Source organism: Dipodomys ordii, unplaced genomic scaffold (assembly GCF_000151885.1).
Source record: "Dipodomys ordii isolate 6190 unplaced genomic scaffold, Dord_2.0 Scaffold95, whole genome shotgun sequence".
In the NCBI taxonomy this organism is placed as follows: domain Eukaryota; kingdom Metazoa; phylum Chordata; class Mammalia; order Rodentia; family Heteromyidae; genus Dipodomys; species Dipodomys ordii.
This window is the reverse complement of record NW_012267311.1, coordinates 5,522,513-5,540,012: the sequence shown is the minus strand read 5'-3', so window position 1 is coordinate 5,540,012 and position 17,500 is coordinate 5,522,513. Positions and strand designations below refer to the sequence as shown.

At 34.7% G+C, this 17,500-nt stretch overlaps 1 protein-coding gene across 2 annotated transcripts in view; it reads right to left on the bottom strand.

Moving 5' to 3' along the window:
- Window positions 1-17,500, bottom strand: part of Zcchc7 (zinc finger, CCHC domain containing 7) — a 200,673-nt gene that overhangs the window by 31,723 nt on the left and 151,450 nt on the right. For both annotated transcript variants that reach the window (XM_013026637.1, XM_013026635.1), the window contains exons 3-5: window positions 7,815-7,858; window positions 6,150-6,275; window positions 4,832-5,002 (exon numbers count right to left, since the gene is read on the bottom strand). In XM_013026637.1, coding sequence (XP_012882091.1) covers window positions 4,832-5,002; window positions 6,150-6,275; window positions 7,815-7,858 — 341 coding nt within the window. The remainder of the gene's footprint in view (window positions 1-4,831; window positions 5,003-6,149; window positions 6,276-7,814; window positions 7,859-17,500) is intronic.

The window sequence follows — 17,500 nt, the reverse complement described above, 5'->3', positions numbered from 1 at the left end:
ATTTACTATCTTGGAATTATACATCTTTATGTAGCTCACTCTCCTCATTGATGAAATGGGGATAATAGAACTCTTTCAAAACTCTAATGAAACTCTTTGATGTCCAAGACATAGTAAGTGCTCAGCTGTTATTATTTATTGGAACAAAGATAGATTAGTTGCTTTCCATACTTCTGAAGGAGAAATTGTTAATGGGGAAATCGGTAGCAATAAAGGAGCTGATATTCTAATACACCATGGTCAATTCCTCCTGGTGGTCAAACTCAAAAGAAAGGCCGGGCACGGTAGCTCATACCTCTAATCTCAGCTACTCAAAAGGGAATCAGGAGGATGGCTGTTCAAAGCCAGCACAGGCAGGGGAAAAAAAAAATGGAGACTTCTCCATCTCAATCAATAAGCTGAACATAATGGCATATGCTTGTGGTCTCAGGTATATGGGAGGCCACAGATAGGAGAATTGTGGTATGCATCTGGATGCTGGCAAAAACTTGAACCCCTATCTGAAAAATAACTAAAGTATAAAGGTCTAAGGGTATGGTTCAAGTGGTAAATACCACCATAGCAACTGTGAAGCCAAGTTTAAATCCCAGTACCACCATAGCCAAAAAGCCAAATAAAGTCCAAAATAAAAGGACAAATGAATAAAACATTTTATTTAGTTTGTGGCCACTTCTTTCACAGAAAGAAAATTCAGAAAAATCAGTGAATACCTACTAAACACAATGCACTTAATCATTTAGTTGAGGCATACTAATAATGTTTTCAGTTGTTTGAAATACATAAAAATACTACTGGTATCTCAAGAGTAGAACTTATAAGCCTGTATATTATGTCTGGACAGAACCATCATTTATTAAAAAAGTAGACAATTCTTCCCATCATGAATACCGGTAAAAATTTGTGTTGATGGTATCCCTCAATTTTAACTGCCGTGAGACCACTAGCAAACAGCAGAAAATTTTAAACTAGATTCATAGAATATGACACAGGAAAAACAATTTTAAAATAAACGTTTAAAACCTTATATACTATATGTGTATATATATGCATATACACACATATATAATGTCTATCATAAATGATAAATACCTAGTAAATTGTTTAAAACTACCAAAAGCAATCCTAATTTGCCTCTTATTAACTACATTAAATTCCTTTCACCTTTGTTAACTACATTAAACTTCTTTTATTCATAATCATACACCATTTATAACCAGGGAATAATTATAAATAAAAGAAATAGGATTACATTTCATATAAAGTTTGTAATAAATAGTAATGTACTAGCAACTTTTTTGTATTTCAGTATTTCTACATTTTTTTAAATGAGGGAATGATATTCATACAATCATGTCCATTGTTAAATATTTGGAGTTTTAAGTTTTCTCTTATTATAGAAAGTTCTGAGATGAACATTCTTACAACCCTATCTTTGTAAACCTATCACTAAATTCCACAAAGATTATCCCAATATACTTTCCAGACATATCATCCTTAACACTGAGTGTTTTATAGAGGAGGCAGTTGTTTTTCTTCACATTAATTTGTAAGAATTTCAATACATTACATACTTAATTCTAACATAAGTGTTATAAAAATCCTTCCCAAACTGCCTATCTGCCTGCTTGCCTGCCTACCTACCTACCTACCTACCTCTGTTAGTGTGGAGTTTGATCTCAGGGCAGCTTGTGACTGGCTAGGCAAGCATTCTACCTCTTGAGGCTCCAGAATGATTTTGTTTTTTGAGACAGGGTATTCACTATGTAGCCCAGGCTGGCCTTACTTTTGCTAATGGTATGTTGGGATAAACAAACAAATTTTGGTAGATAATTCTAGTCAAAAAGTGGACATTTTTTGGATTGTGTGCGTGTGTGTATGCACATATTGGATGTATATTCTTTTGTTTAGAATTTCCATTTATCATTCATGACAAGTAAGTTAGTTTTCTCATTTTCTATATGCTATAGTAATTTATTTTACTCAAGACATCTTAAATTTTTTTGGTTTACCTTCCAGTTCTTCATATATACTTACAATTCTTTTTTACTGGTGAAAAAAAGAGATTTCTCTGAATCTAGTTAGTGTTTGGAGGATTCTATATGTCTCTCATAAACTCATACATGGAAAAGTTTAGACAAAAATCAAGTTTTCAACTGTTTGTGGAAAATAGAAAAGGACTTAAAAGTGAAAATTAAGTCCATATTTAAGCAACCTAAGATTCTCAATGAAAAAAAAGTTTACTTACTTTGTAACTGAGAGCTTATAAGTTTGTAGACCATAAGGGGACAATTCCTCCCTTATTTTGGTAGAAGTTAAGGGTCAAGAGAAAGGTGAACTGTTTCTATCTTCTACAAACTTATTCTTTAGCAGTTCTACAATTTATTTTATAACAGTATTTATAAAGAAAAACAAACTTCCTAGTAAGCTATTGGGTTCACTGTCAATGACTAATCCTAGGTAATGAGGCATGCACTATAGGGAGAGGACAGAATGAGAATTCTTCAGGTTAGAGAAGAAGAAAAAGAAAACTCTTTAGCAGAACTTTGAAATAAGGACCAATTTCTCTCTCAAACTTTAAATGTGCTAAATCACACACCTTCATCTTAAAAGGTAGAACTTATTTACATAAAGTTACATATATATTCAACTGCAAAAACTACAGATACTCATTTTTAAGTGGCTTGTGAAGAGTTTCAGTGAATTACTAATTCTTATGATTGAATTTTGCTCCCTGAACAATGACTACACAGGCATTTTCATTATTATTACCAGAGTTTTGTACACGTCTACCAAGAGGACAGGAGGAAACCTTTACACACAGAAATCTACTTAACTTTCTTGGGAGTATCCCACTCTCTCATCTACATAAGCATTTTATAAGCCTTTTTGATAATTATCTTTAATTAAGAAAGCCAAACAGTATTATCCATACTCCCTTGCTCCAATATTATGATAAATAACAATAAAACTTTGAGAGAAATAAACTGTATTTAACCCAAGTCTGATTTTCCTCTTTATTCCCAAAGGCAGGGTTGATGCTCAGCTGTCAGAAGTACAGTTCTACCTGAAGGTGCATATTTTTCCATAACAAAGCTGGCAGTTGATAGGTCAAAAACATAGGACTACAAAAATAGCTATAGGACTCATTTAAAATGAAGACATTAGAATATATATTTTTTGTTTGTTTGTTTGTTGTTGGTCGTGGGGCCTGGGCACTGTCCCTGAGCTCTTAAGCTCAAGGCTGGTGCTCTACCACTTGAACCACAGCACCGCTTCTGGTTTTTTCTGCTCATGTGGTGATGAGGAATTGAGCCCAGAGCCTCATGCATGCAAGGCAAGCACTCTACCACTGAGCCACCTTCCCAGCCCCTAGAAATTATTTTATAGCAATGAAAATGTTTTCCTTTTTAAAACTAGATTACTAAATATTATGTAAAAAGTAAAAAGGGTTTCTTTTGCTTTAGAAATTTCATTTTCACACTGAATATGCTATATATAGTCTGATTTTTGGAAAGTCTATTTAATTATAATCTTAAATTATCACTTATGGTAAGACACTGGTGGCTCATGCCTGTAGTCCTAGCTACTCAGGAGGCTGAGAACTGAGGACTGTAGTTTAAAGTTAGCTGGGGCAGAAAAGTCCTTAAGACTCATCTCCAATTAGTCAGCAAAAAGCCATAAGTGGAGCTTTGGAAACTCCTTTTAACAAAAGCTCTACTAAATTTTGGAGCAAAAGGCTGAAAGGTGTATTTCACTATAAATGAAATCTTTAAAAAGTTTGTATTTTTCCATCTCATCTTTGGAAAGTACCCATTACAGTGGAAATATTTCTATGAAATTTTAAAGTAATTAAGTAATGTTTGAGAAAGAGCTATCCCTTCTATAAATGTCCCTTAAACTAATTTATTATCAGGACCTAGGTATCAGTATTTAAAAAGACTTTTACTGATTAACTGTTAATAATAAAAAACTCCCATATGTTGCTACCTAGTAAAAGATGCAATTGTGAGCTAAAATGACAGTTCCTTAATGAGACATTTCTTAGGGGTTACAAGTAAACTGAAAGTAGAAAAGTATATATTCTACCTCAAAGTATCTGTTGACTTCAACAGCCATTCCTTATGATTGGAAATAGCCTCTTTATTCATAAAACATTTACAAGATATGATGATGTCCAATGTTAACATTTTGAATGTACTGCAAATAACTGAAATGACTACTAAATTACTTTTGCTTTTTTTATTTTATTTTTTGGGGCTTAGTATTTTAACTTTTTGGTTTAGCTAAGTTGCCATGGCTGGCCTGATCTCCTGATCCTCCTGCCTTAACCTTTTGAGTGCTGGAATTACATGTCATGCCAACATACCTGGTATGCTTTCACTTTTTAAATCTAAATACTGTTAATAAGAAAAGCATGTACTGTATCATGTGGCTTGTCCTTATTGCCTAAGACTATTTATTATTTTGCCTGCCAGCAAAAATTGTCAAAACCAAATCAGGCTTCATATGGACAGTTATATAAAACTGCAAAGTGTGTGCATCTTTTCACTTAAATGTGCCTAGCTATATGTATAAATTATTTACATGTTATTTATTATATAAACCTAAATATCAATCTTTATTTGGTAAGCAAATCAATTAAAGGGCTAAACATAAGCCTGAGAACTATTTAGTAGGATCCTCATTCAAGGTTTAGAGCATTTCTTCATCTGATCAGTGACCATGACTATCATTGTCTTCAGAGTAAGCAGTCTTTTCAGTAGGGTAACTAATAGTAACAAACTGGCATTGTCTCCAAAGCCTGACAATTAGCGGTATGTGGGATACTTACATCAGCATAGTGGCCCATCATATCACATCGGTCACATCGTTTTCTCCAGGAAGATCTTTCAAGACATCTGTGAGTGGAAGACAGGGGCAAAGAACAGTCTAGGCAAAAGCGGGCCGGACAGGCATACTGGAAGTGTCCTCTTTCTGAACAGAGGCAGCAAGGTCGGACTTTCTGTGTGACAGACAAATAGAAGATCTCTTTAGAAAATATTTCAGTCCAAAATGGTAGAACATTATTTCCTTTTCTTTCTATATAAATCTATAACCAGGTATATCTAATTTGAGACCTAATGAAGGTACAACCTTGAGCATAACTGTAACATCATGTCTGAACTTCAATCACAAGCTAGTTGTATGTTATGGTATGAATGTACTGTCAGCAAACATTTATTTCTTTTGTCTCATCTTACGGACTATTCACAAAGTAAAAGGTGTCTAAGGAAAGGGGATGATGAGGATATTTGGAAGCTAAGTCATATTAAGAACAGATATAGAAGAGGCTGTTTTGCTTGGAAAGCAAATACAAAGAAGACTGTCTGACTATTTAAGTGGTCATTTAGAAGAGGGAATGGGGGTAGAAGGAATGTTTAGAGCTAATTATTCGTATGTCAGGGGATAGCTCAGTGCTATTCTGTGTTATTTTGAAGGTTTATATATCTGATTAATAACAATTTACACAAACATTTATAAATGACTAAAGTTATAATTCTCTAAAAATGAAAACTATCCCATAATGAAATAAACTGTGTCAAAAAACTGATAAGTAATACATATAGGTTTAGAGGATAAAGTAGTCTTGGGAATCATCTTATTTTCCAAAAAGATAACTGCGGCATAAAACATGAAATGGTATGTCTCAGGTTATACAATTAATAATGGGAAAGCTCAAACTGATTCAAGGTGTGTGTGTGTGTGCATATGCACATGTGCACACACGTATATGCTATGACTAGGGCTTGAACTTAGGATCTCATGCTCTAAGCTGTCTTTTTTTTCTACCATGCCTGCAGTTCTGACTTTTCTGCTGGTGATAAGAGTCTCTGTGATTTGTCTGCCCAGACTGGCTTTGAACCTCAATCTGCAAATCTCAGCCTGCAAACTCAACCTTGGGTAGTAGGATTTTAAGTATGAGCCACTGGCACCAAGCTTATCCCAGGCTTTTCCTGATTCTTTATTGCTTTTGCCCTATTCTAGGCTCACAAGCTACATGAAATTTAGCATACACTTAGAAAAAATTTTGAATTCTAAGGTTATAGAAGTAAAAACCATAAGATTTTGATTTTAGCAATGTGGAAAGAAACATTATGTATTTCACGTACTTGGGGTAAGGGACAATTTTTTGACAAATGCCCACATTTGTCACAATTTCTACAGGTAACATTTTTGTCAGCTGTATAGTATCGGCGGGTCCATCTTCCAGATGATCTGTTATTACCTATTTTGGCCTAAGGGTGGAAACAAAAAGTTAAGAATTAAAAAAAGTTTCATTCTGTTTAATAAAAATTATCTACTCATCTTTTAAAAGATAACTATCAATTTCAAATTTCAAGGCAAAGAAAGAGATATACTCAATTTCAAACACAGTAACAGGTTTTCACAATCTCATTATAAAAAGAGTTAGGAAGGCATTAAAAAGTGGTGGCATAAACATAGCTCTGCTCCTTTTATGTATGTATGATTCCCTCCTTTTCTTCTTCTAGAGTTTGGGTCTAACAAGTATACTGCTATGGTTCATTTTGACATTTTTGGTGGTATTCACAGTCAAAGCCATTGTTTAATTCTGTGTTTTAACATCTGCCACCTATTTCTAAGTGGGAGTCCTGCTAAAATTTTCCATGAGGACATAGTGGTTGTTTTTTTTTTTTTTGTTGTTGTTGTTGTTTGGGTCCGTTGAGGGGCCTGAACTCTGGGCCTCGGTGCTGTCCCTGAGCTCTTCAGCTCAAGGCTAGCGCTCTACCACTTGAGCCACAGTCCCACTTCCGACTTTTTCTGCTTATGTGGTGCTGAGGAATCGAACCCAGGACCTCATGCATGCAAGGCAAGCATTCTACCACTGAGCCACCTTCCCAGCCTGGGAATAGTGTTTTGTTTTGTAAATCATTTTGTCTTTTATAAAGATATTAAGCCATATAGATATTGTGTCTATCCATTTTTGTACAGAACACAGGATTATTGTTCCTCCTATAAGAGTAAATTATAATTTCTAAAAGGTTATAATTTTCCACTGAAATCATTTTGCTATATACTTAGTCAATTTTAGCTGTTTCATATTCTACTCAAATTCTAACAGCTTCAAAGGAATATTAGCAAAGCATATCATATGGTATACTTAAATATGAATATGTAAATCCTAACCATGCATTTATCTCATCCAGTAGAATTCCATCTTTAAAGCCAGGCACGAGGCTCATGCCTGTAATCCCAGCACTTGGGAAGAGTGAGGCAAGAAGATCAAGAGTTTGAAGCTAATCTGAGTTATGAAGGAAATTCTGTCTCAAAAACTAACACAGAAAATTGCATCTTTAAAAAAGCTTTATCTTTTACTTGTGATTCTGCTTTAATCTGGTTATTTCTTAATTCTTCTACCAAGTTGTAAAATTATTCTTTTTTTTTTTTTTTTACTATCTGTCACAATAAAGCCAATAATTGACAAAGGCAAACACCTGCCACATCCTAAATATAGACTAACCATTTCCTTACACAGAAGAAACAGTTATTTCCGGTGTTGATCTTTATGTGGAACCAGGCTATATGAGCTAATAGGACTCACCAAGGCAAAGCAGCAAAAGGGAAAAGTAACAATCAGCTAACAAAAGTCAGAGCTGAAATACATTTCTGAAAAGTTAAATCATCCACATACAAGCAAAATCACTGATACTTATATTTCTCTTTTCCAAAGCTATTGCAGTGAAACAAGAGTAACTTACGAGTCAAAGGAAAATATTAACCTATTTCTCAGAATTTTAAAAACAAATTGATTTTACCTCAACATCTTTGTCACTGATGAACCAGTTTACATCATCTTCTCCTACAAAACAAACAAAACTGCAATTAGACCTTAGTACCTTTGGAAACACTCACAGGACAATATTGTGAGAAATAGTTAATACTTTCAACTCTTATGCAACTTGTAAACACTAACACCATCTATGGTGTTGAGACTGAACCCACAGCCTTGCATATGCTAGGCAAGCACTCTTTATCACTGAGCTAATATCACCTAAACTCCTAATTTAGCTCTCTTATCAGCTCTGTGACTCTCCACAAATAGTTAACCTCTCTCAGCCTCATTTTCCTTACCTGAGAAATGGGGATAATAATATTTACATTATCTAACTTAAAATTCCAGTGAGAAGACAATGAGAAATGAAAATGTTTGAAAGTTGTGAAGCTATATACATAGAAAAATCAATGAAGAGGTCAAATACCCAACAGCAAATGCAGGAAGAAAAATTATTTGAAGTTCCAGTTCTGATCAAAATAGAGCTTATCTGAGAGGCAGATGTCACAATGCTCCCATTTTCTTGAGGAGGGCTCCTGAGGAGGTCTCCTGACTCTAGTTAATGACCACTTCCTCCAACCTCCATTCCCCAGCTAGCCCTGCTCAAATAATGTTAAAAACAAGTTGCAGAGTACTGTCTGCTCTCTGACTCACTAGACTCCTCCTTTTGTTAAGTTGATAATATTATATACACCATTGTACTTCTTTGCACTCCTCTTGAAGTTAATCCTTACTGACATTTCCATGCAGTATGAATAAACCATATATTTCCTCCAGTTATTCTGCCTACCACAGATTCTTGAATCAGATCTAACATGGTAAAAGGATCCCCCTCTCCTCAAATCAGCATTAACTGTGTCCACTACCTTTCCACTGAAGGTGACTTTCATTACATTATTAAAAACAGTTGAACTGGAACACTAGTTCATCATTGTTAGTAATTTTGCACTAGATTTTTAGCAACAAAAATAGTGAAATAAAGGAGCAAAAAAAAGGATAAATATCTAGTAATCATTGGCTATTAGTCTACAAATATAACTATAAAATATACAGGGGGCAAAAACCCCAAATATTTTCTGTGTCAGCTATTTTCTTCTCTTTGCACTGTCCTTTAAAAGAACTTGCGACTGGCTTCTTTTCCTTTAAGCCCTCAAGGACAAGGAGGCAAAGAACTATGGCTAACATAAAAGCTAACAAAGGACTGAAAGATTTTTCTTCCCTCAAACCAAAGTTAAGATTTTCTTTTTTTTCTCCTCCCTTACTCTTTCCTTTATCTCAAAAACACAAATCAAGCTTGATTTGTTTCTTTAAAAGAAATTCTGAAGAGACATGAAGTAATCTACATTTTCCCAGGCCTACTAGGAGTAAACATCCAGACATATATTTTAAAATAAAATATTTTTACTATGAAAACCAAGAGGTTGCTTTACAAAAAGTCCAATCCACACGAAAGTAGAGATGTTGTGCTGATCATTATTTTCTTTGTGAAATTCATAGGCTACATCATATACTGAGAGTGGAGAATACATTAAATAGCAGCAGCTTCTATTCCATCACCACCATGTTGTTATTCTTTCATCAAAAGATCCAGGGTAAGAAATATGCTTTGCCAAAACTTTTAAAGCTGTTTTTTTTTTTTTTTTTGGTATCTCAATGCTCCTCATCAAAGGGATCACCTGGAAATCATTTGAAGTGATAATACTGTTCTTATAAATGAAATGAAAAATAGCAACTGGGACCACCTGAAACCTTAATAAGTATACACCTGAGTACAGAATAGTAAAAAAAGGTTTGAAAGGAGATGGAATCTATTTAGATAGTTTTAAATATTCCCATGGAATTCAATATTCTAGGTTATACGTTAACTACTTATATAATTAATTAATTTACTTATTTTGGTGCTAGTACTGGGGCTTTAACTCAGGGCCTGGGCATTGTTCTTCAGCCTTTGTGCTCAAGGCTACCACTCTACCACTAGAGCCACAGCTACACTTCCAGCTTTTTCAGTAGTTAAATGGAGATAAAAAGTCTCAAAGACTTTCTTGTCCAGGACAGCTTTGAACCTTGATCCTCAGATCTCAGCCTTTTGAGTAGCTAGGATTACAGGCATGAGCCACTGGTGCTCAGCTTAAATGTTGTAATATTTTTACTGTAAAAAAAATCATCACCAGGTATTTGAACTAGGTTCTAATTACAAATATGCATCACTAGGAACACATAGCCAGCTCTAGACAATTCACCAAGGTTCCAATTTTTGGCTTAATCTTGGTAATGACAGCTTGGTAGGCCCATTTCCCATCTTTCTGCAATACTGAGATTGAACTCAGGTCCTTAAACTTCCAGACAACTGCTCTACCACAAGTCATGTCCCGGCCCTTTTTCTTTATTGTTTTTCAGGTAGAGACTTATGCTTTTGTGGGCACCAGCCTTGGACCATAATACTCCTACTTCCATAGAGTAGCAGGGATTACTAGTGTATACCATCACACCAAGCCTAACCTTTCTGTATTTACCTATCCCCTTCATATCTAATCTTTAAATCTCAATTCAACACAAGCCTTATCGACTGGAACCTATTGGAACTTCCATAGGCAATCAATTTCCAGTTTATAAAATTCTGGATATAGAATAGATAGAACCTGGATTCTAGCTACTTAATTTCTTTAGGTTTATATAATGAGTTGGATTAAAGGGCATTCATGCTAACTTCTAGCATTGTTTTTCTAATTCTAATCTTCTTTCATTGAGGGAATCAAATGCATTTTTAGTTCTAAGTGTTCTAGCCTTGGAAACCAGTACAAGATGCTTTGTCTTAAATATGACTGCTCAAAGCATCCAGGTCACTCACTTTTCATGTATCTACTAATACTACAGAATGTAAAACAATGCTGTCTAAAGCTTAAAATATAAAACAGCTCAGGATGCACATAATCAATTTTTCACTGCTAGCTTTGATATTGGTGAGATTATGATAAAAGTAATAGCTGAAAATTCTTTGCATTAAATCAATTAAGTTTCATTAACATCTATCAAAAGATTACAATAAGCAAGTTTCTAAAGGGCAAACAAGATGAACTAAATGAAGAAAGTAAAAAGACACAAAGATGAATGAAAGGAGAAGGAGTAAAACCAAACACAGGCTACAGTAAATTTAGAATAGATAACATCTGAATTTAAGAGACAGAAAAGGGAAAAAGGTCACAGAAGGCAGGGCCAAAGAGGAAACTATTGAGGTATGGTTTACATATAGTAAGATGTGTCCACGTAAAAATTACAGTAGCATAACACACTCTAAAAATTAAACAGAATATTTTGATCATTCCAAATGTTACTTTGTTCACATTTGCAATCAACTGCCCACCCCTGTCAATAACCGATATACTTTCTAACACAATGCATCCAATTTGCCTAATCTAGGTCCTCATTTATAAATGGAATCCTATATGTGTCATTTTATCTGGCTTCTTTCACTGAATATTTTAGAGACTTAAATTTGATGTAGGACAATAGTAATGTCTTTTCTTTCTTTCTTTCCGTTTTTTTCTTTCTTTCCTTTCTCTTTTCTTTCTTTCTTTTTCTTTTTTTGTCAGCCATGGCGCCTGAACTCTGGGCTTGGGCACTGTTCCTCAGTTCTTCAGCTCAAAGCTAGTGCTCTTTTCTGCTTATGTGGTACTGAGGAATCGAACCCAGGCCCTCATGCATGCAAGGCAAGCACTCTACCACTGAGCCACCTTCCCAGCCCATGCCTTCTCTTTCTATCCCAGAGCAGAATCCCATTGCATGTATATAACACTTTGTTTAGCCATTCACCTGCTGATAAATACTTACGTTGTTCTGAATTTTTGGAACTGTATAATAATGCACCACAATAAACATTATTTTTTAAACTGACTTTAGGTCTTCATTTGAGAATATATCTAAAAATAGGTCTGATATTATAAGCATATACCTTTATCTTTACTTTTTAAAGAAATTGGCAAATTATTTTCCAAAGTAGATATACCATTTATATTCTTATCTACAATGCATAAGTATTCCATCAGCTTCATAAGCTCCCCAATACCTGGAATTGTCAGTCCTTATAAATGTAGCCTTCAAATAGATATGGAGTAATATTAAGTTAGGATTTTAATAGGCATTTCTCTGAAGATTAGTCATGCTGAATATCCATTCATTTATGTGACATTCACGTATCTTCTTTCAAAAAACTATCTACAAATTTGCTGCCTATTTTAAAATTTATTTATGTCTTTTTCTTTTTTATTGGGTTGGTTACTTATTAAATTCTAAAAATTCTATATAAATTCTGAAAACACATTTTTATCAGATAAATGATTTGCAAATACTTTTGTCCAAGTTGTGACACACCTTTTAAGTATTATTAGAATATTTTATTACAATTTAAAATTTACAACATGACTTTTGTTTTTACAGACTTTTTTTTTTCCTTTTGCCAGTCATGTGGCTTGAACTCAGGGCCTTGGCTTTGTCCTTCAGCTTCTTTTGTTCAAGGCTAGCACTCTACCACTTTAGCCACAGCACCACATCCAGCATTTTCTGAGTAATTTATTGGAGATAAGAGTCTCAAAGTCTTTCCTGCCTGAGCTGGCTCAAAACAAAATCCTCAGATCTCACTCTCCAAAATAGCTAGGGTTACAGGTGTGAGCCACAAGTGCCTGGCTTTACAGCTTTTTCTAATGTCCAAGGAAATCTGTTTGTGTTTTAGTCTTTTATATTTAGGTAGATTGCCCATTGTGTCCCATATGCATATCTATAACAACACTAAATATCTCCAACTCAAGAATATGACATTTATTTTGGTGTTCATTTTTCATGGCAAAACTTCTGTCAACTTTTGGATATGTAACTAATGGCAATTTACTTGCATGGTGCCTATTTGCCGAATTTACTTGATTTTATATGCTTTTTTGCTATGCTCCTAAAATATGCTATATATAAATTTGTACTACTTAAAGACAGTTTTACTTCCTATTTTCTAGTTTGTATCCTTACCACCCTTACTTCATTGAATTATATAGAGCTTCCAATATAATACTGAATAGAAGTGGTAATAGCAGGGAATCTGGCAGTCTTAGCGAAAAAGATATCCCTCTCATAATAAAGTATATTGTCTGCTGTAGATTTTCTTTTTCTTTTCTTTCTTTCTTTTTTTTTTTTTTTTGTCGGTTGTGGGGCTCTTGAACTCTGGGCTTGGGCACTGTCTGTCCCTTAGCTCTTCAGCTCAAGGAGAATGCTCTACCACTTGAGCCACAGCACCACTTCCAGTTTTCTGGTGATTTATTGGAGATAAGAGTTTCATGGACTTTCCTGCCTGGGCTGGCTTTGAACCTTAATACTCAGATCTCAGCCTCCTGAGTAGCTAGGATTACAGGAGTGAGCCACCGGTGCCCGGCTGCTATAAATTTTTTTTATAGTAAATTAAAGAAATTTATTTCTATTCCTAACTTGCTGAGTTTTTACTACTACTGGTATATCGGCTGGGATAATCCAGTGGTATTTTCTATTCCAGTCTCTTGATATCGTTAGTAACAGTGGATTATTTTCAAATTTTAAACAAGTGTATATTTTGAGATTAACCTAAGTTATCTTTTGGAAATATATCAAGATGAATATGATTGAAAGAGACTGACAAGAGAACAACAGAATCTTTGGAGGTTGTTTTAGGAAGGGGCTATTAGGGAAGGAAGAGTGGTAGAGGTGAGATATTGGAATATATCTTAATGTGTGGAAATACTGAATAATGAAATCCACTTGGAATAATTAATGGAAGCAAATAAAAATATATTGAAGAATTGTTGATATTTTTCTAAGAGTTTTATATGTGTAGGAGGAGTGTTGATGGATAGTTTTCTTATGATGTTGTGTGGTTTTGATAGTGGGATGACTATGGACTCATAAGAGTTGAGAAACACTGCAGAAAATCTATAAAAGTGGTGTTACTGTCTATGAATTTACCAGAGTTACCATTTAGGCTAGAGCTTTCTTTGTAGATCAAAATTTTACTTGTAGAAAGGTTTGAAAATGGGAATTTTATCTCCTTAGTAGATATGGGTCCCTCTGACTTTGCTATTTCTTATCAACCTTTGAGGTTTCTTCATCTCCCACTAGTTGGTGTGCTCCAATCTTTGCTTTCTCTTTATTCCATATTCTTTCTTCTAGTTTATGCCAACCATACATACAATGGAAACTACCAAATTTGTTCTTGTACATCTCACAGGGAATTCAGACTTAAAATTACAGAAACTGAATTTTTTCCTTTGAACAGGGCTTGATCAGTACTGGGGTTTGAACTCAGGGCCTTGTGCTTATAGGACAGGTATTCTACCATTTGAGACATACCTCCAGCTAAAAGTGGATTCTTTATCTTCTCCTCATTCTTTCAATCTTAAAAACATAAAAGCAAACACTCTAGTTTTCCTCCTTTTATCCTGTACCTCAGTGACATATATCATTACTCTATTTTCCAATCAGAAACCTGAAATCTTCCTTCTGAATTTTCACCAAATTCTCTACCTGAAATAGCCTAATGCCATTTAATTTCTTATAGACTATTAAAATATCTTGTATGTCTATTACTACAATTTGCTTTTCATTCTATTATTAAAGCCCAGAATAAATATAAATATATATACTTGTATATAGAACTCTTGCTGCCTGTACGATAAATGGTAAAACAGTATGCCATGCTAAGTGCCTTCCATGATTTAGCCTTTATCTATTTCATCTTCCTTGCTCCAATGTTACAACTATACCTGATATCTTGCTAGTATTCCCTGTAGCTGCCTATATATGTATTCTTCACAATATCTGAATGTACCCAACAATTCATTTGCTTGGTAAGTACTGGGTCTTGGGCTTTAAATTCCTAACTACCTCTACCAAAATTTGTTACTACTTCAAAATAGGGATGATTTTTTAGGGATGACTTTTAAGTCATTTCCATCTCTTTGGATCTTCCAAACACCAAAGCATGATTGCTTAGTTATATGTACTGATGTCCATTAATGGACTACATAAAATTTCCATCTCTTCTGATTTCCCTCTGGTAGAAATAGTTTCTCCCTCAATCATGGACTGAGATAATACTTGTTTTATCTATCTGTTCAGTTATCAGCACATTTTGCATACTTTGGTATTCAAAAGAAAGGAAACATATGTACAACTGTGAATAAGCACCATTCTACATTGAGACATATTAGCCAATACATAATTTAATGGACCGTAACTGTGTAATAAACATCTAGCAAGATAATATTTTATGGAAAATTGGAATTTTTGTAGCAAGCAACTCAAAGAATTAAAAAGAACCTTTAAAGCCAAACATGGTGGCTGTAACTAGTATTCCTTGTTACTTGGAAGACAGGAGATAAGGGGACCATGGTTCAAGGTTTTTAAGACTCTATCTCTACCAATAACTGGGCAGGTGATAAACCTGTTAGCCTAGATACAGGGAAAGCACAATGGCTGGGCATAGTGGTAACAGGAGAAGCACAAGTAGTAGGTATAAAGTGAGACCCTACCTTGAAAGTAATCAAGGCACAAAAGAGTGGAGGTATGACTGATGGGCTAGTACCTAGCATAAGGCTCTAGTTTCCAAAAACCTTTAAAACAAAATTATTATTCAATAATAGCCATGTGGTAGATAAAAACAAGATCTACAAAAACTGTAAGACAAGTTCACCTTTATAGATAATCAGGGCTGTGCCTAAAAGTGTTTATGGATTAAAGATCACAAAGACAAAGCTGGGGGCTGGGAAGGTGGCTCAGTGGTAGAGTGTTTGCCTTGCATGCATGAGTCCCTGGGTTCGACTCCTCAGTACCACATAAGCAAAAAGAAAAAAGCGGAAGTGGCGCTGTGGCTCAAGTGGTACAGTGCTAGCCTTGAGCTGAAGAGCTGAGGGACAGCGCCCAGGCCCTGAGTTCAGGCCCCACGACCAGACCCAAAAACAAACAAACAAAAAACAAAGACAAAACTGCAGAATGTTTATGTCATATCCTTTAGTGAGCTTAACTCCACTATACCAGATTCTCCTCTGGGATCCTCTCACTTCTAATGAGCAACTGAATCAGCCACAAATGAAGTACTATTCCCAACTTCATCAGCAGCATCTGTTATTTCAACGGAAACTTTTGAAATACACACAATGCACGTTCAAATCCCCTGAGGATTTAGCCACTTTATTCACTTCCATTCTTCTCAAACTGCTCTTTTTTTCCTGTCTTGTTTTTTTCCCCCTCATATTTATAGTTTATTATAAGATTGGGTACAAAACCATTTTAGTCATTGTAATTTTGTATTGCATAACTGACAATAGTTTAAATACATTTTAATAGACTTTGCAAGTAAAGCATCAAAATGTTCATCTTATTTTAAATACATTAAGTTTACCAGAAGTAACTTATATTTAAAAATATGTAGAAGGTTATATGAGGATTTGACTTTTCTTTTTTTAGAGGCTGAGGAGGAAGAAGAAAGAGGAAATAAATACAGGTGTTTAGCACAGGGTTATAAAGAAGTCTTGCAAAGTTATAGTCATATAAAGGCCTTGGTCTATCCCGAGAGGATATTTCTCACCTTCCAATCCTTAGTCTCTCAAGGGTTCCATCAATGAGATGTTTAAAAGATGGTTAACCTACTTAAGAAATCCTTATTTAAAAATTTAAAACACCATCAAATTATACTAAGTAACAAGAACACTTGGGGAAAGCTTATCAACAGAAACAACCAATACAGTTAGACTGTGGGAATCAAACATTTTTCTTCTTTTAAATATATCTACTATGCATACCTGCTTCCCACATCAACCACCTCCACCAAAGGCAAACAGAAAAATATACCATATGGACAGTTGTAACATTTGTAAAATGACAGGCAAAAAGAGAACAAATTTAAATGTAATCAAGAGGTTATTTTCAAAAATGTTTCTAGAGAGTACTAAAGGCTAAATAAAATTTGTTATCTACCTGCTGACAGCTAGCTGTCTCAGAGCTATATTTTTTCAGCCAATCTTTTTCTTTGCAACATTTTCTTGTCTTCCTATTCCTCCAACCTCAGATTGGTTGATTGTCAGATTCTCTCGCTTTCTCTTTAGTAAAATAAGTCATTCTAGAACACTTTGCTTTTATTATCATTTCTCTGGGGTCAGATTTACTTCAAAATCTCTCTCTAGATCTCAGATCAAATATGTCCAGGCTGAGATTTATAAAAGCTCATTGGATATATAACAAATGCTTATATTAGTTATTATTACCCTAACATATCCAAAGCAAAACTCATCTTTACAACTTCACTTGTTGCTAAGTGAAGTTCAAATTGTAGTATTTCAAATTGTAAATTTATTTTCATTTTAACCCAATACTTCACACTTCTTATCCAAATAATCCAGGTGTTACCAATTCTTTAAAATGTCTTCCCAGAGCAATTCTTTGGTTTCCTTCCAGCAATCAAAACTCATAACCTCAGAGCTAAGATTGTCCCCAAGCAATCAACTTTATTTGATACATGCTAAACATATTTCTTTTAAAAGTAGTAATTTTATATATTTTTTGGTTGTTTTTTTTTGGGGGGGGGGTCCGGTCATGGGGCCTGAACTCTGGGCCTGGGCACTGTCCCTCAGCTCTTCAGCTCAAGGCTAGTGCTCTACCACT